Below are 18061 nucleotides of genomic sequence, written 5' to 3'. Positions count from 1 at the left end.
GGTAAAACAAAGACACAAAATCGTGAGAACTTTCGAAGGCTGTATCTTTGGACTCAGACCTCGGAATGGGGCCTACCTTATGTCAAAACGACCGGCTCGGAAAGAGCTTTCCAATGGTTTAAGCCTTGATCCAATCAAAGGAGCAGAAGTGGACAAAAAGTCTGTTGAAGCCAACTGCAGCTGAAGAGGCCTTTATGGACTGAAAGAATTGGGTTTTGGGCCTGATTCTCTGGCCCAAAACATGGCTCCAAGCCCATGCACGATTTTTGGATCTGAAAGTATAAAAACAAAAGCTTAATTCTTTGTTAATGGTAGATAGTTAGACCTATAAATAAATTAGATTAGTAGCCTCCATTAATGGATTCTAGATCTAGTTTTTCATATAGATTAATTAAGTTTAGTTCCATTTCAATTATTGTATTAGATTAAACCTTTGAATCTTGTTCTTCATTTTGATTAGATCAATAAAGTAGTATTTCTATCAACTTCGATTTTTGTCATTTCCATTTCTATATCTAATTTCAATTCCTGTCCTTATTGCATTTTAGTCATTAAATTAGATTTCATTATTGTTTAATTAAGTAAATTTCAATTCTTTATATCATGTTTAGTTTAAATTAATCGGAAATGATTATCGTAATGATTCTCGGCTAAACCTCCATTAGAGGGGGTTGAGAAGCCTTGATGAAAGCTTGATTCGATTATCGTAGATTAAATTAAGTAATTTTCTTTCCACTCTAGAAGCGTTTAGTTCACCATGAGAATGAGTTTAATCGTTCACATGCTAGTTATTAATTGGTAGAAATGCCATGTGTAATTAGGGATTAGGAAGAACCAATTGTTCTCTCAAGGCGATTCAATTCGGATTACTGACGATTTGTCGTTAATAGGATTAAGTCGAAGTTAAGGTGGAATCAATCCCCTCTAACTCCTTATCATCGAATCAACGTAGCATTCCCTTAGTTATTCCCATAGTCGACTAGTTGCATTTAGGTGGGTAGTTGCATCGTAGTCTAGTTGCCTTTTTCGTAAATCTCTCATTAGACTTTAAGTTTATATTACTTACACGTGAGAACCAAAGATGCGGAAGGACTAGGAGTGGAACGAATCACTCTACTCCACTATATCTCATAGGATTGAGAGTAGAAATCTTTGATAATATAGGCACATAAGAATAGTTTAGTTTTACTTGCGTTTGTAAGTTTTGTCACTTTATTTCGTAGGTAAAACTATTCATTTTTACGTTTTATCATCTATGAACTCAAGACGGATTAGAGTTGTAGTGATATGGTAGTCTAAATTTTGAAACTGACTTTGCATGATTATGATTAACCCTTTTCCTGTATCTTTATCCCTATTTAGTTTACGTAGAAATCAATCGTTGTTATTTTACATTACTTGCATTCCAAGTTTTAATTAAGCAACAAACTAAAATCCTACTCACTAAAGGCTGTAAATCTAGTTGTGAACATTGCTTAGTCCTAAGGTATGGACGATCCCTTACTCGACCTATGCTACCAATCCACGTGTGTAAGGTAACTTGACTAATCGAACGTTTACGAACTTTGGACTTTGGACTCAAAAGAACCAAATCCTAAAGGACTGATTATCAGTATGCACCCAAAATATTAGGTGCTTCATCAGTTTTAATTTACATTTGATATGGGGTCAAGATGAGTGGTGTTGGAATAGAGTAATGTTTGATTGTATTGTTTTGTGATCATCAGGATGTTGCTTGCAAAGTTGTAGAATTTGATACAGCCGCCCTTTTTGAACTCTATTTTAGTATGCCTATTTGTAATCAACATTAATAGATCCAACATAAAGTATACCTGTGTACCGATGCATATTGATTAGTTTTTCCAATTACAGTACTACACTTTTAATTTTTGTGAGATGCACTCACTTGAGTTTAACATCAAGTAAACTTATAGATGAAAGAGCTGAGGATGGAAAACAATGGCTGAAACTGAGAAAAGTTGTAGGTGGAAGTAAATTTGCATTTATAAATAGATAATTTCATGTGGAAAGGCTGAAGATGGATAGCAGCATTGTTTTGTTGGAGTTCTTTTAAGATAGTTTGTTCGCAGCAGACATTCATTTTACTTCGTCAATTATTTTATCAAAAGTGTTTTTGATTTAGATTTTTAGTTCCTTCTTCAATCATTGTGATAACAATGTACCCTCTTCATATGTACATCAATACCCTCTTCAGTCTTTGTTTAGTCCCATGCGGCAAAATGTTTTTTATGAATCAAGTACTTTGGTTTTGTAATTGAAATATTGAATGATAGGTTTATAGAAGTGGTTACCAAAACATGCCTACAAATTTATGAAATAGAGGTACCTCACCTATTAAAAAAGAGCACAAAAAATCACTGAAATAATACATTCTTGCAAACCAAACAAATGACATTTGGATAATGTCATCCAGAATTTAATTTTAGAGTTAAATAGTTAATTGGTCTAAAACCTCCACATTTGTCAAATAAACGGATGGAGACATAACATCAGTTTGGAGGAAAAGAAAAAAGATTGGAGAGCAAATATATAAGCCAATGTTATGAATATCATTATGAAGAAAAAAAGTTAAGTTTACATTGCTCACTCTTTAGATTCAATAATATATAATGTGTTATGTTTGAAGAACGAGATTATGGTTTAAAGATTGATAATTTATTTCCATATACTTTACCTTTACCTATGGTTTTTAAATAATACAAACAAATGTAGCAATCGTGGCTGCATGCAGGCGCGCAGAATGGCTGGTAGTTAACAGTAGTCGGTCTAGGGGGTGACAATGTTTTGCGTTAGTGTTGGGTTTAAGTCCACGTGTTAGACTAGCAAATTGAATCCAACCCAAACTACTTAAACTGGCGTTTATATAGATCATACAACTGAACCATTAAGCTAGTTAGGCAAATAGGGGGGGAATGATAAGATCTCCATAAAATCCAATTGCCTCCACTACTAGTTACTCCTAGAAAAAAGGATGGCCTACAAGTACATGATCCATTAAAACAAAGTCATTTTAAGGAGAAACAGATGTTTTAATTTCGACCATTTTCTTTAGTATACCTTTTCTTATTTTTCTTTTGATAATACATTATCATATTTGTTTTTCTAATGTAAGTATACGATCGCTTTACTTTCAAGTTTTAGTGTTTATCTTGTATGTAAAATCTCCATGTTCCAAGAGATAAACCTAGAAGGATTTGTAAAGTTTGTGGTGTCCATAAAGACTATTAAATATGTTCTTTATTTTAACAGTAGACCAATCGGAACTCTCGCGGCTGCTGATTGTATGGTTGATCCATGCGGTTTCAAAATTTTATTTAGAAATCATTGATAAACCTAGAAAGTATCAAGACTTTAAGGACCGTACAATTCTTGATCAACCTTGAGTTTTGGTGGATATATAACAATTTTTTTTTGCAGTTTTCTCCAATATCTCATATATATGCCCCGTTTCATTATTAACAACTGAGTTCTATTCTGTAGTAATTTAAAAGTAATTCACAAAAGAGACTGATGAAAACACCACTATTTAAAAGTAACAGTAATGTGGAAGCAAATGCTACATTTTTCATGTAATGTATCAGGTAAGTCCGGTAAACGAGCAAAGAATGAACAATATTGGACCGGGCCCATCCACAAGCCCACGAGCATTACCCACTAGGGTTTATATATATCTTTAACCTAAATCTCAATCTCTCTCTCACACTCACCTCGCTCTCAGCCGCTAACAATCATGACGACCCAGATGAGCAAAAAAAGAAAGGTATTCTCTCTCTCTCTCTCTTCCCATTCCCTTACTAGATCTAATAATTGATTTTGGATTGGCAGTTTGTTGCTGACGGAGTATTTTTCGCAGAACTGAACGAAGTATTGACAAGAGAACTTGCTGAAGATGGTTACTCTGGTGTTGAAGTACGTGTCACTCCTATGCGTACTGAAATCATCATCCGTGCCACCCGTACCCAAAATGTGCTTGGTAAATTAAATTAAATAAAATTTTTTCCTTTTCTTTATCACGATATATATTTTTATTTATCATTGGGTTATTGGATTGTTGATTGTTGTTGTTAAAGGTGAGAAGGGAAGGAGGATTAGGGAACTGACATCTGTCGTTCAGAAGAGGTTTAAGTTTCCTGAAAACAGTGTTGAGCTTTATGCTGAGAAAGTTAACAATAGGGGTCTTTGTGCTATTGCTCAAGCTGAATCTCTTCGTTATAAGCTTCTTGGTGGTCTCGCTGTTCGCAGGTATACATTTCATTTCTTTCATTATAAATTAAATTAATATGATTGTCTCATTTGGTCATTATTACAGCGTGATGGTTCTATGTACCTATCTCGTGTCTGAAGATGACAATATAGATTGTTACCCATTTATGCTATTTTATTTTTGATGAAAATGTTGTTTATTGTTTTACTTGATTAGCATGAGTGGGAATATTTGCTTTTTTATGGTGTTGTATATACTTTATGTCATCATTAAAGCAAACTGGTTACTTTTTTTATAAACCAAATTTGTGTCGGAAGATGACTAGATTGAGATTTATCCTCCAGGTCATAATTCTTATGAAATTATTCTGATTTCATATAGTAGCCTTTTGGAGGATGAGACATTTCTTTATGCCAATAATATATTTATGTTTTTGCGTTCTTCTAGTTTGTGCAAAATCTCTTTGTTAATACTGTCATCTTTCTGTACCAACTTTGTGTCGGAAGTAGACTATATTGATTGTTCCTTATAAGCCATTTCAATTGTGAATTGATACACATATCATTTCATGTACTGATTTGAGGGATACATAATAATTTGTTCACGTGCGATTTTGTATTTTATTTAGGGATTAGCGATCTTCTTTTTGTGTCTTCATTCTAGCATTGACATTTATTGCCATCATTTGTGTATTTACTTTGGTGCCATTTTGTCAAATGCTCACATTAAATGATATTCCATGGAGTCTGTCAGGCTTCTTGAACTTTTTCTATGTGCTTGGAGTTTGGAATATTCTCCTACATTACACTGAAATTCATATTTTTGGATTAAGATGCTTAGTTTGGATCTATGAATATATCTTTGTTTGGAAGTTGTGAACTACTCGTTATTGACTATAAGAGGCAGATTCAAATTATGCCATTTAATTTCATGCATATAGAATTCTAGCAAAACTGATTCTATGGTTATGTCCAATTCTTATCTTTCAGGGCCTGCTATGGTGTTCTTCGATTTATCATGGAAAGTGGGGCAAAGGGATGCGAGGTATGTGACCATTCTCAGTTTCCGTCCTTTATTGTAACGGAGTCCACAAATTATGTGAATCAGAAATAACAGTGTTTTTTGAAATAGGTTATTGTCAGTGGTAAGCTCAGGGCACAACGTGCAAAGTCAATGAAGTTCAAGGATGGATACATGATTTCATCTGGTCAGCCTGTCAACGAGTATATTGATTCGGCAGTGAGACATGTTCTTCTCAGACAGGTCAGCATCTTTGTGTTTTGTATTACCTGGCTGTTTTTATGTAAATTGTGTCTCTGCTTTGAGGCTATTCCATACATTGTCCTACGTTGTAAACATTAATTTAGTGTTTTTAATGTCAGCTTACTTGAGTTTAATATTTATTGAAGATGTTGTACATGAATCTTTGCATTAAACTGAACACTTTACCCCTCCTTAAATTATAATATGAAACAATTTGTTTACGAAACATTTCAGTTAGGAATTGAAATTTGATTGTCTGACATTTGAATGGAGGAGTCCCTTATGTTTTTTTTTTCTAGGGCGGTGATATTCTTAAAGTAAATAAGTTATGCCAGGGTGTCGTGTGAATGCACTTAAACATAATTTAACTGATCTTCAACCAAAGCGTATAAACTAGTTTGTCTTGTATTTGATTGCCTGTTTTTGTTGCAGGGTGTTCTTGGTATCAAGGTCAAAATCATGTTGGACTGGGATCCCAAGGGCAAGCAGGGTCCAATGACTCCCTTGCCTGATCTTGTAACTATCCACATGCCAAAGGACGAGGAGGAGTACGTGCGGCCAGTTTTGATGTCCACTGAAATTGATGTGGCTGCAGCATAAATACACTAGTAATGGCTTTTTCTGCAGGCTAGTTTGTTTTGTAACCTCTGCTGGTTCAGATTAGTGACATTTGTTTTTAATTATTTTGATATTTTTGGAGGTACTAGTATATAGACTTCTTTTTCTTTTATCATGAGTTTTGGTGACAAGCCTATTGAATTCTGTTGCTTAAGTTGTATTAGAATTTATCTGATTATCTTCGAGGATTGTTTCAAGGGAAACTACTACAAAATCAAACCATGATGCGGTAACTTTTGCCAATCCTTTTCCGGTTCACTTTAGTGCTGCAATATGTTTTGATCTGTTATGCTGGGAATTTCTGGTTCACTTTAGGTGATCGGTTCTTTGACTTGTATCCTTGCAAAAGTTTGGTTGAATCATGGTCTCATGTAGATGTTTGTTTCTATTGGCTTGGGGGTGGGGCAAGTCTGATGAATCACCAAAATCCTGCCAAGAGCAACGCGTGGCATACAAGTGATAATCCATTCACTCTCCGCTTCAGTAGTGGTATTCTGAGGAGTGAGAAGCGAAAAGGTCGGTGAGCCCCAACAAGCGGAGAAATCAGCTCAATCATAATTAACATTGAAGAAAAAAGGGTTGGAGAAATCAGCTCAATCATAATTAAAACATTGAAGAAAAAAGGGTCAGGTGAATCAAATCATAATTACCATTGAAGAAAAAAGGGCCATGATTTGTGTAAGACATTTGGATATTTTGAATATAATAGTTTCTTACTTTCTTCTACAAGAAAGAGACTATTCTTGTGGAAGAAAGGAAGCCATCAAATTCTCCAAAAAAACCATCCTGAGCTACTGAACAGCTCTTGAAAGGAAGCCATTGAGTAGTGTACTTGCAAGTGCTGATATACAGGTGGAGGGTCTTGTGATCAGACCCCTAGGAAGGGTTGTAAAGATATCTTAAACCCACCAAACAAACGATTAACATGAAAAGCCTTTTAAGAGCTGCCGTTTTGTGTGCCGTACTGATTGGTGGTTGTGAGAAAAATGTTGATTCAATATTCAACAACGCTCAAGGGATCTATCCCGTCATTCAGCACTCAAGACGAACACGACATTAATTCTGTTCTGGGTTTGGCTGTCGTGTAGTATTCATTTAGGTAATTATCGTTTTTTTTTGGTAATATCATGTAGCAGTTCAGTTTTGATTTTTTAGTACGTCTGCCTTGCCAATTGAACATGTTTTTTCGTTTGTTTTGCTTTGATAATTTATTTATAGGATGAAAAATTATACATGTTAGAACAGTGGGACCTTGACCATGAGTTTGCTTATTGGATATATCGTGACCTGAGCGTTAAGTAGCGTTAAGACCTACTTATTCCTGAGGTTAATAACAAAGTTTGAGTTGGTTCGTCCAAATACAATTAAGTGGTGTTTTACCCTTTTGCGCAACTAAAATGAACTCTAGTTTTATGGAGAATTTGACTGAAAAACTAGAATAATTTATACGTTACCAATGTGCTGAAAGGCAATCAAACTTTCCAGAAATAATGCTCTTGAAAGAAAAGAGTTTACACCAGAATTAAAATACATATCATGTTACTTAAACCTTCATACAAATTATAAAACCGAAATATCCTTCCGATCACTTTTAGATAAAAATTCTCTTTAAGTCCTCTTAACAGGGTCGAAATTCGAGACACCAATAACAGCTCCTAGAAGTGCAATGAGCACAACTCCTCCAGCTCCAATGCTTAGCAAGAAATTCTTCAAAGATGGTGAGACCCCAGAATCAGCTGCCTGTGCCACCTCTGGAATGACCATCATAGCCGATAAAGTAGCTGTGGTCAACGCCGTTACCGCTTTCTCCTTAAGCGACGCATTAACTTGGAGCCTCGAGCTGGCTCTAGAAGAAGTTGCTGCAACTGCCTTGGACTGCCTCACGGGCAATGGTTTGAAAAAGGCACTGGAGCTGGATGGTAGTCCCTTGTTACTTGCTGAAGTAATTGGCATTGCCATTGACACTGCTGAAGTGGAAGCCATTTCTCACTTTTTTCTTCTATCAAACAGAGAATTTGTGAGTTGCTTGGTGTTTGTGAAGAATTGTGGGAGAAGGGCGAGAGGATAGTGAGATTTAGATAGGTTGAGATATTACATGGAACCCAATGAGAGGTGGAAAATTGAGATTTCAGCTTCCATGTCATCTCACTTTGTCTCACGTGGCTGGTTCTCCTACTAGTATTGGAGGATAAGGTTATCTCCAATCAAGTAAAATGAAACTTCATTTAACTGCCACATAGGATTTTAAATTGGTAGCCTGAGAATGAGTGATGACTTTCATGTCTTACAAAAGTTAAGAGTATGCTGCATGCCCAATAGAACCAGGGCATGTGTAAATAGATACGGGACTGTATTGGATTAGATCGATAATGACACCTTCAGTTCGATAGGGATTAATCGTGCTCGGCCTTGATCAACTCACTCGTGAGTACTACTAACGAAGTGTTTTTAGGAGGTTAACAGCCATTCAGTGAGAGATTGAGGGTACCTCCTAAAGGTAAAGAAAAGAAGAAGAAGAAACAAACAACCAGAGATGGAGTTTATTTAACATAAAGATATGATCATATGAACTATGAAGCATGCATAAAGATACGATAATATGAAGCATGAACACATTTACAACATTTCAGTATTTCGCAGTTTATGATGCATCCATTATTAAAAATGAAGAAGTTTATAATGCATTCCGTAGTAATAACTAATAAGTGCATCCTCACAACCTGTTGTCAGGATACCTCCTATGAAAGCCTTAATTTGCAAATAGATAGGCACTTGGGCTAACTTTTGCTTTCATTTCATAATTTTGTAACTGAAAATTGAGATACCTTAAACCAGCTACGTGAAATTTTAATTAACTCATTTTTATAGGTTTAGCTTTTCAAGTAAAGCATTCCACTTTTTTTTTTTTTTTAATCATCATATATTTATATATATATTAGAACCTGTGCATGTCAAAAGATTACATTAGATCTCTCCTTTTCCAGTGTATCCATAAGCCATGGAGGTATTACTAACCATTCCACAACTTTAGGGAGAGAATGACCAAACCCAAAAAATGCAATCTGGTGTGCTGCCTTGTTAGCAGTTTTAGAAACCCAGTTGCATGTTACAGTCCCAAAAGTGGGCATAATACTTAGTGCATCATCTAATATTAACATAGAGTTCCAAGAGAGACTAGAATGAAGCTGCTTTAGGTAGTTAATAGCTGCTTTAGCGTCCATCTCCACATTTAGTTCTGAGCAGTTGAACTGCTTGCACCATTCCAAGGCTTCAAGTAATCCTTTGCACTCTGCCTGTTCTGAATTGGTAGTTCTATTTCTGAATGCTCCTGCACCAATAAAGCATTCCACTTGCATGATCTGGAGGGTGTTTTCAGAATGACAATCTCCATTAGTTGAGTAACCTGTACAAAAATACTCATGCACTCGTCATTACTCATTAAGCCGCTACTTGTAAGTTGTAACTGAAATTAACTTTCTCAATAAACTCCATAGCAAAAGATAAATACGGGAACACACATCAGCAAATTAATATTCTTTCAGACATTTGCCAGAGAATCATGTCACCGATATTAAATCTGCTATTCTGCAAGAGACTTGGTGAAAACCAGGCTATGGTTGTTTCGATCCTTCTGAGACGTTACATGTTTCTCTTCTCTGGGTAAGGATCAGGTAATCAAGTGTTAAATGTTTCGTAGTTCAGATAGAGCTGGACTGGCCAACTAATGTAACATAAACAGATTGGAAACGGATAAACGTGGAAGGAAAAATAAAAAATGACACAGCAGGGAAGAAAAAAATGAACTAATAGAATGGCAACTACATGAACTATTTGAACCAAGAAACGAAATTAAATAATAAAGATCCATTTCATTCTTCTAATTGCTTAGACAATAGATAGATATATTTATTACACAAGACACTCAGACCTCAAAACGACCACGCTAGTTGAGTTTCCTTTATGTTCTCTTTCCACACGCCCGCTCCTTGAGATGCAGAATGGAACTATTCATTCTTGTAGAAAGAGAATAACTCTTGCTATTTAAAAATCTAAAAGTCATCAACGACATCCATCTGCAAATTAGTTCTAAGGTTGTAACATTCATACAAATCAGTTCTAAGATTGTAACAATCATACTCCGAAGCTTTCTTTTAGGTAAGGGTGGAATTTGAGCCGAGGGCTCGGAGCTCGGCTTGGGCTTGGCTCATTTAAACTCGGCTCGAGCTCACTCATTTACTATATGAGCCGAGCTCGAGCTCAAATTAAAGCTCATGTAACAAATGAGTTTGATGAAGCTTGGCTTGTTTAGCTCAAATAGCATATTTATAGTGTAAAATAACCGAAGGCTCGGAGCTCGGCTTGGGCTTGGCTCGTTTAAGCTCGGCTCGAGCTCACTCGTTTAATATAAGAGCCGAGCTCGAGCTCAATTTAAAGCTCGTGTAATTAGCGAGCCGAGCTTGAGCAAGGTAAAGCTCGGCTTGTTTAGCTCGAATTCCACCCTTACTTTTGGGTGAAAAAGTTGCCAACGAACTCGTGCACGGGCATAAGCATTGAAGCGTGAGGGATACGTCACAGGAATACACAACTGTACTTTAAATATATTAGGATAAAAGGAGCATACTCAATACATTTGGCCAACTTTTCCGAGTATTTATATGATCACTAGTGTCGAACACTTGGCGGTGCTGTTGCTGCTGATCCAACATAACTAAGGTGAACTTCTTGAGGTAGTAGATGATATTTAATAGATAGCTCTTCAAATATTTTCTTCAGCTCAAGCAATAGATCAGTTCTCCGTCTGTTTTTCTCCGGAAAGTCTTGATGGTTCATGGTGTGAGTAGTAAATAGGACCATCTTCATCTTGTTCAAATTCTCAATCTCCTTCACCACTACATTGTGGGTAGGACGCCAATGTTGAGGCTTGCTCTCTAAGTACCTGAAGCAACCAACAAAGATCCGACCATCTATTAAACGATGGCAAAGTATAAAAATTATGAACTGAATGAAATTGGACCCCAATAAATTATAAGATTCCAGAACTTAACTAGTTAAAGAGAAAAGTACCATATTAAGCTGAAGGTAAAAGGTTGAACACATATAGTACTTCCATGCAAATTCATTTTTCTCGCCAGTCCTCCAGGCAAGAAAGGACCCAAATAAAATGGAGCATACAGTTCACACTTAAACATTACAATACTATACATCAATAGACAGTCTTGGCAAACAAAATCAAGTAAAATTTTCTACCTAAAGGCAATCTTAATTTTGGATTTCAACCTAATGACAGGATATGCTAAATATACACTTTTCATTATGAACTGGTGAAAATACGTCAACCCCTTCTATAAAAAAAAAAGCACACAGCCGACCATTCTGGTAAACCTAATTTTCTCTATCTAATAGATGTATGGTGTTGACTTTTCATCAGCTCCAAATGATATTTCACATCACATGGTTCACTGTTTGTCACATTATGCATCATGTTCTCTATAATTGCAGAACACAGAGGTTAACAACCTCTTGGAGCTGCTGCAACACTTCAAATATGAACATTTCTGATTTCAAATGTATTAATCCTTCCTAGATTCTTCTTTCAGATAGAACAAACATGTGAATATGTTCACTCTTAAACATAGCATTCAAACCAATAGAACGCATATGCACATACTGTCAATTAAAGAACTGTAAATTCTATGTTCCATGTCTCACTAAGCAATTCTTTATTAGATGAGGTTAATCCATGGATTACATCCTCAACTATAGCTTCCGAAACAATTTCATCAGGCTTAGGCCCCGGCTATCCTCAATTCTAAACGATTTTGTTGCTTTCTATCTCGAATATCCTGGTATAGCCAAAATGGACCTCCTATCTCTCCTTTCTCTCCATGTGGCAGTACAATATACAATACTAATGTTCTACATATTTAGTGACTGTAGCAAGCTCATATATGTCAACTCTGTCATTTCCTACAGATTACTTTCAGCAACATTTATTCAGTAAGCAACTAAGCAAAAATGTTAATATATGTGAGGTTTAAAGCGGGCACATGTGACTAAACTTTGGTGTTTTTATAATTTGTTGTGATGAGCTGTCTGGGTAAGATTTGATATATGTAAGGCATGTAACGTTTCCCATTTCTCCATAATAATTACATATATTTCTCTCCACTTTTCCCCAGTTAATAGGATAGTCTCCTTCAACTGCTATAAACTGTAGTTTTCCTTCAAAAAAATAAATAAAAAGGTCATGATGTACTGCTTCTTTTCAAAGGACCAGATCATATAAGGGCACGAGCGCAGCTTTTAGTCATATAGATTTTACTTTTTCATGATAATAAAGGATTTTTCCTAAAGTTCGAACTTACTATTCGTATGGCTTGTCTCCAAATGTAAAAACAACTTTGAATTTACATATAGCCTTTTAAAAGACTTGCATACACATCAGAGGACACTAATCAAAAAGCAGGAGCACACAGAACATTTTTTTGGGGGAGTTTGTTATCAGCTGGGACACAATATACCGACTGTCCAATATCAATAATTCCATCTTATGTTGTTTTCATTTGAATCTATTAGGAAAACTATAATATATAGGAGGGATAAAAAAAACCTACAGACTTACTCACTTACAGAGAACAACTTACATCTTTATTTTAGCTTTTAGCGCTCCAATACTCTCAACTGAAGTTGAAACATCAACACAAAATTCCACAGTATCACCCATGTCTGGGCTTCTATAGAAGTTGCTGATTGCTTTGGTAGCCAACACTGAATTTGGATAGTAGATCTTCTCATTGTCATATCTCAGGAAGACTGTCGTCAAAATGTTCATCTCTTCAACAATCATCTACAAGGTCAAAAGCTCATTAATCATAGTAAACTAACTAAAGCCCAATATAATGAAACGAGATTTTATTTTGTTACCTGAACTCCTTCAATGACACAACGATCACCCACATCAAAGGGGTGCATCACAAATACAAATATAATGGATTCAAATATAGTCTTGGCAGTGTTTCCAAACATGAAAGCAACCACTAACATCTGAGATGAGATGAAAAGAAACACTTTAACTGTTGCAATTCCCATTATCAGAAGCCAAACAATGATGATCACTACAATCACAATCGCAGTTATGATATTGTTCAACTGCTTCACAGCTGTTTTGGTATCATTTAAGGAATGAGCTAGTGACTTGCGATCACGATAAACCTTCACCTGCATAAGGTAACGAGACACATCGTCATATATAATAACTTATAAGTAATTCCTTTGTACACTAGGTAATGACTTAATTACATTTCAAATTTGAGCAACTCCACCCATGTCATGTAAGTTTAGATGTTATTTCAGTTTACATTTTAAATTTTGTCAGCCTAATCTCATGAGTAAATCCCACTTGTATTTGCTTTCATAAGCTCATACATTCCATTTAGACAAAAGTAGTTAAAAAGACAAAAAAATCAATATGAGAAAATTACATTAGGGAAAAAGGAGGCAACAGCCAAGCTAGCCACAACAGAAGCCTAATGATTGGCTACCCTGTTTAAGACAGTAACATAATTATGGGAACAGTTACTATATCATATTGCCAAATTCAAACTCCAAACTAGGGTATACAATTCATTTGTGATGCTTTGCTCTAATGTTCGTGTGAAATAGAAAACTACCAGATGAAGTTTGACAACTTCACCATTAACTTAATCTGGGCCTTGCAACATACAAAATTATATACAACGGTAACATATCAGGCATAACATTAAGATCATCAATATAAAGAAAAAAGTGTTTTTGCCAACATTTGAGCAGAAACTAGAGCAGAAAACAATGAAATGGATATCTTACCACCCAATTTTTCAAAGCCGATTTTTTTATCTTTCCAATCTCAGCAGCTCCTTCAAAAAGTGGGAGCACATTATTCACCTGCACTTTACTCAAGAATCTCAGGAGGTCCTCCTCATCAATGTACCTAAAATGCCATATAACAAAGGTGACAGTAAACAATTGCAAAGAAGAATCAATCCAAACAATATCCGAAGACCACCAATAAAGCTCCACTCACTTGGTACCGGGCTTTGCAACATTTTTGAAAATCTTCAAAGCAGCAGCCTTTGCTTCCCATTCATTAGTAATCTCACTATCCTTCTGCTCAGCTCCTTCATTCTCAATCTGGTCAATCGTATATGAGATGGTCGACAACCCTGAAGTCGTGACAACATTAACTAGCCCTCTCATAGTCCAAGCAGATACCTTCTCATGCTTCATCTTATGAAGCTTATTCACATCAATAATCTCCTGTTCCATATCTCCTTTCCCTTTCTTGGTAGTCCGGAAACTCAACTGCCCCGTACTCTTTGTACTCCCAACACACTCTGCTAACTCCATCACTGGAGGCCCCGATAGAGTCTTCAAAACATATTGATGAAAAAGCGACTCCTGAATCCTATCAAAGAATCTACTGCATTGGAAATTAGTAGCCAAGAGCTTCACCAACAGTGTCTTCACTAACCATATAACTGCTCCAACAAGAAACGCTATAAGAGCTCTAGTAACATAATTAAGAAAATTAGCAGCCTGTTCCGATCTCTTCACCCCGCGATTAATAAACAAAACCCAAATAAATAGAACCAAACCCAACCAAATAAACACTTGAACACTTTTCCTAACTCCATAAATAAAATACAACACCTTATTCTTAAGCAAAAAATTCTTCTCAATCAAAAAAACCAAAACATGAACAAACCACTTAGTCATTAACCTCCCACAAACAATAACAAACACTAACACACACCATTTCCACAACTGCAAACCCCAAATCATAAAATGCTCCAATCTACGTACCGTTAAACTAGCTAACAACCCACCTAAAATACAAAACAATGCAACCCATTCAATCCAAGCAAATACTTTCAACTTCTTACGAGACTTGTCCATCTTTGTAGCCACACTCTCAATCTTATAAATCTCCTCATCCTCCTCCTCCTCCTCCTCCTCCTCCTCTTCTTTCTCCTCTCCCATCAAAGGTGTCTTTGGAGTAATGGGTATGCTCCTTAAACCATCTTTACCATGTTCACTAAACGACACTTTCTTACTATTATTATTATTAGGTGAAGTAGTAGCACTAGTAGTGACTTCACTTATGGTTTTAACTACTGGTGAAGATGGTTCAACGAATCTTGATCTGGGCTTTTCGAATGCTGACCTGGCGAGGGATTGACGGCGAGTTAGAGTTGATTCTGGGTGTTTGGGTGGCCGGTTTGGACTTGGGCTGAATTTCGATATTTCAGGTGAAGGACAGAATTTGGAGGGTGGTGTTTGATTTTGGATGTCTGTTAGTTCCAAGTTTGAATCTTTTACTTGTTTATGTGTAGTTAAAGCTTCATTCAAGGTCATGTTCTTTTTTTTCTTGGTTTCACTTGAACCTACTTCTTCTTCTTCTTCTTCATTTGAGATCACTACAACTACTTGATGCTGCTGCTGCTCTACACCTGTTTTTCCGTTTGAATCCATCGGTTGTATCTCGAGGAAATGTGTGAGATTGAGCTGGAAGAGACTAGTGAGTGAGTGACGAGAGGATGTTGAAGTGAAGCAGCTGCTTTTTTTTTGTTCTTTTCAAAATTTGCGTCGTTTTGTGGTTGGGACTTGGGAGAAAGAGAAAACAGCGGGATAATTAAAGGGATTCCTCTTTAAAAAGGAAAGAAAGAAAATTTGGTCACGACTCACGACTCACGGAAAGGAACAACACAGCAACGCTAATAGTGCTGAATCCTGAAATGGGATACGGTCCTGTCTATATAGGCTCAGTAATGAATTTTCTTTTTTTAGGAATGTGGGATGTTATGTTTTTTTACCCTCTAGATTGTGACCCTAAAGGCCTGAACTACTTCTTGAATTATTTAAATGTGCTTTTTTTAAAGAGATAATCTACATTTTGAAGCCTAGAATGTTGTGTTTCACTGTTTCTGCTGTCCGGAAAATTACCAAAACTTTTTACATAATTTTTTTTTTTTCAAATCTTGATTTTAGCATCCAACAACTCAGCACCAATTGGTAACGTCACTAATTTTTTTTTATATATACTGTGGTGTAGATCTAAATATTTCATGTGGAACTATATTAAACCTCTTAACATCTGCAAAATGTGAGATGCATCTCTCCCAAATCAGTGAAATCACAACACAATCTAGAACCAGTAAACCACCACAACTACCACTAAAATTTGGGACCCTCACAAATTTGCCAAATTTATTTCAAACGATTTTTAAAGTTTAATAGAGCATTCCCAATGTAAACAACAACTTGTTATCTCTACACGAGACTATTTCTCCTTATAGCTATTTTGTTTGTGAATAAGCTATAAGAGGTTGTGAAATGCAAATGTAATTTTAAATTTCGGACGGAATATTTCATTCCGTTTGAATATAAAAAACGAAAAATATATAAAAAAAAATACGTCGGACAAATCGTCTGAATGTAAAAAAAACGAAAAAAAAAATATCGAAAAAATACGTCGGACAGTATGAAACATTTAAAAAAAAAACGTGCTAGAGTCCAAAAAAAAACAACACTTCCGAAGTTCACAACTCATTAGCTATGAAGGTAGCAAGTACTACCCTCATTGTGTTACCTAGGTTTTTGGCTTATAAGAGTAACAAGTTATTTTCCATGATATTTATTTTCTATAAATTGGTTATACTTTTTTAAAAACAAATTTGCAAAAAACATCGCCCCAATAAGAAAATGACTTAGTTAAATCTTTTTTGAATAATAGGAATGTGTGAAAGGTAACCCTCTTTCTGAATAAAAAAAATTTCTACTATATTATGTTAACTTTTCTAATTCAAATATATTGAAGGAGAGAAACCCACCACTGGGTTCAAAGTTCAAACTATGACACACTTTAGTAACTTTCTCAGTCTAACTTGTAAACAGGAAGAGACCAGTTCCTCTATAACCGGGTACAGAGATTGATCTCTGTCAGGGCCGTCCCTGAGTTTTCAATGACCCTGTGCAAACAGCGAAGAGTGACCCTCTTCTAGTACTCTTCCATCAACACAAAATGGATCATCGAAATATTTTTCTTCTCGCATTTTTTGCTGCAAAAAACTTTCAAAGTTAATTTTCTTTAAAAATTAATTTTCAATAGATATTAACGCTAGCCCATTTAGTCTTTCTTGTATACTTAAAAGTCTCCGGATATGCTTAATACTTAAATGAAGATGAACGATAGTGGTATGCGTCTGCCTTGATGAAGTCACTGCACACTTCACAATTCACATGACAATTTGTAATGCCTGCAATTAAAATATATATACAACACGAAATTAGACTAGATTACTTTGGAATTAAATTGAGTTATTAAAATAATATTTAAGAAAGGAAAAATTGATTTTAATCTCTAACGTACTTGAAGAAGAATCAAAAGTTAGGTAAATAATCAAAGTGAAAACTAATACAAATCCACAATTGTAAAAAGAAATTTTGAGAATGAGAGGATACTAGATGATTAGAAGGTAAAATGGTGAATGAGGGTTTTTTTTTTTTTTTTTTTTTGGAGTAATTGAGGCAAATAATTAATGGGATATCTAGTCGTTGAGAATATCTATTTTTTCGATAATGCTCATTTATTATATATCTTATTTTCTATTTTTACGAAAATAATTAATGAGGAAAGAAAATATGAGGGGATATTTCCATTGCTTATTGTGATTTGCCAAATAGGCCTTTTCTACTAATATTATTTTTTGGGGCCTTGTATATTGGGGGCCCTGTGCGGTCGCCCACATTGCACCTGCTCAAGGCCAGGCCTGATCTCTGTACCACACACACACATCTCATATCTCGGCGCACACACACATTTCGGAGCACACACACAGGTATCGAGACACACACACACATCTCGGATTCGGATCAACGGCGAGATAACACGGTTACAGAGATCACCCGGTTGTAAAG

At 35.7% G+C, this 18061-nt stretch overlaps 3 protein-coding genes across 5 annotated transcripts; 1 reads left to right on the top strand and 2 right to left on the bottom strand.

Moving 5' to 3' along the window:
- Positions 1–3581: 3581 nt before the first annotated feature.
- Positions 3582–6218, top strand: LOC147512372 (small ribosomal subunit protein uS3x-like). 2 transcript variants are annotated; one of them, XM_086595346.1, is made up of 6 exons: positions 3582–3781; positions 3875–3994; positions 4092–4263; positions 5215–5269; positions 5357–5488; positions 5921–6218. In XM_086595346.1, exons 2-6 carry the CDS (start codon positions 3946–3948, stop codon positions 6086–6088), a joined length of 576 nt encoding a protein of 191 aa, XP_086451472.1. In that variant the 5' UTR covers positions 3582–3781; positions 3875–3945; the 3' UTR covers positions 6089–6218. The 2 variants fall into 2 exon arrangements, with proteins under 2 accessions (XP_086451472.1, XP_086451471.1); XM_086595345.1 differs by having other exon boundaries at positions 3639–3781; positions 3847–3994.
- A 1366-nt stretch (positions 6219–7584) lies between these two features.
- On the bottom strand, positions 7585–8180 carry PSBX (photosystem II subunit X). The gene has a single exon (XM_086595347.1). The coding sequence runs from the start codon at positions 8087–8089 to the stop codon at positions 7715–7717; it is 375 nt and encodes a 124-aa protein (XP_086451473.1). The 5' UTR covers positions 8090–8180; the 3' UTR covers positions 7585–7714.
- Positions 8181–9369: 1189 nt separating this feature from the next.
- LOC147512370 (mechanosensitive ion channel protein 10-like) lies at positions 9370–15758 on the bottom strand. Of its 2 annotated transcripts, none has more exons than XM_086595344.1 (6): positions 14169–15758; positions 13952–14075; positions 13031–13324; positions 12751–12953; positions 10728–11042; positions 9370–9509 (listed from the first exon to the last, which is right to left on the bottom strand). In XM_086595344.1, exons 1-5 carry the CDS (start codon positions 15614–15616, stop codon positions 10769–10771), a joined length of 2343 nt encoding a protein of 780 aa, XP_086451470.1. In that variant the 5' UTR covers positions 15617–15758; the 3' UTR covers positions 9370–9509; positions 10728–10768. The 2 variants fall into 2 exon arrangements, 1 of the variants encoding a protein (XP_086451470.1); XR_015214901.1 differs by lacking the exon at positions 9370–9509 and adding an exon at positions 9937–10254 and having other exon boundaries at positions 10611–11042; positions 14169–15757.
- Between the last annotated feature and the right edge of the window lie 2303 nt (positions 15759–18061).

The sequence above is a fragment of the Coptis chinensis genome, chromosome 3 (genome assembly GCF_015680905.1).
Source record: "Coptis chinensis isolate HL-2020 chromosome 3, ASM1568090v1, whole genome shotgun sequence".
NCBI classification, from domain to species: domain Eukaryota; kingdom Viridiplantae; phylum Streptophyta; class Magnoliopsida; order Ranunculales; family Ranunculaceae; genus Coptis; species Coptis chinensis.
This window is presented reverse-complemented; position numbering and strand designations above follow the sequence as displayed.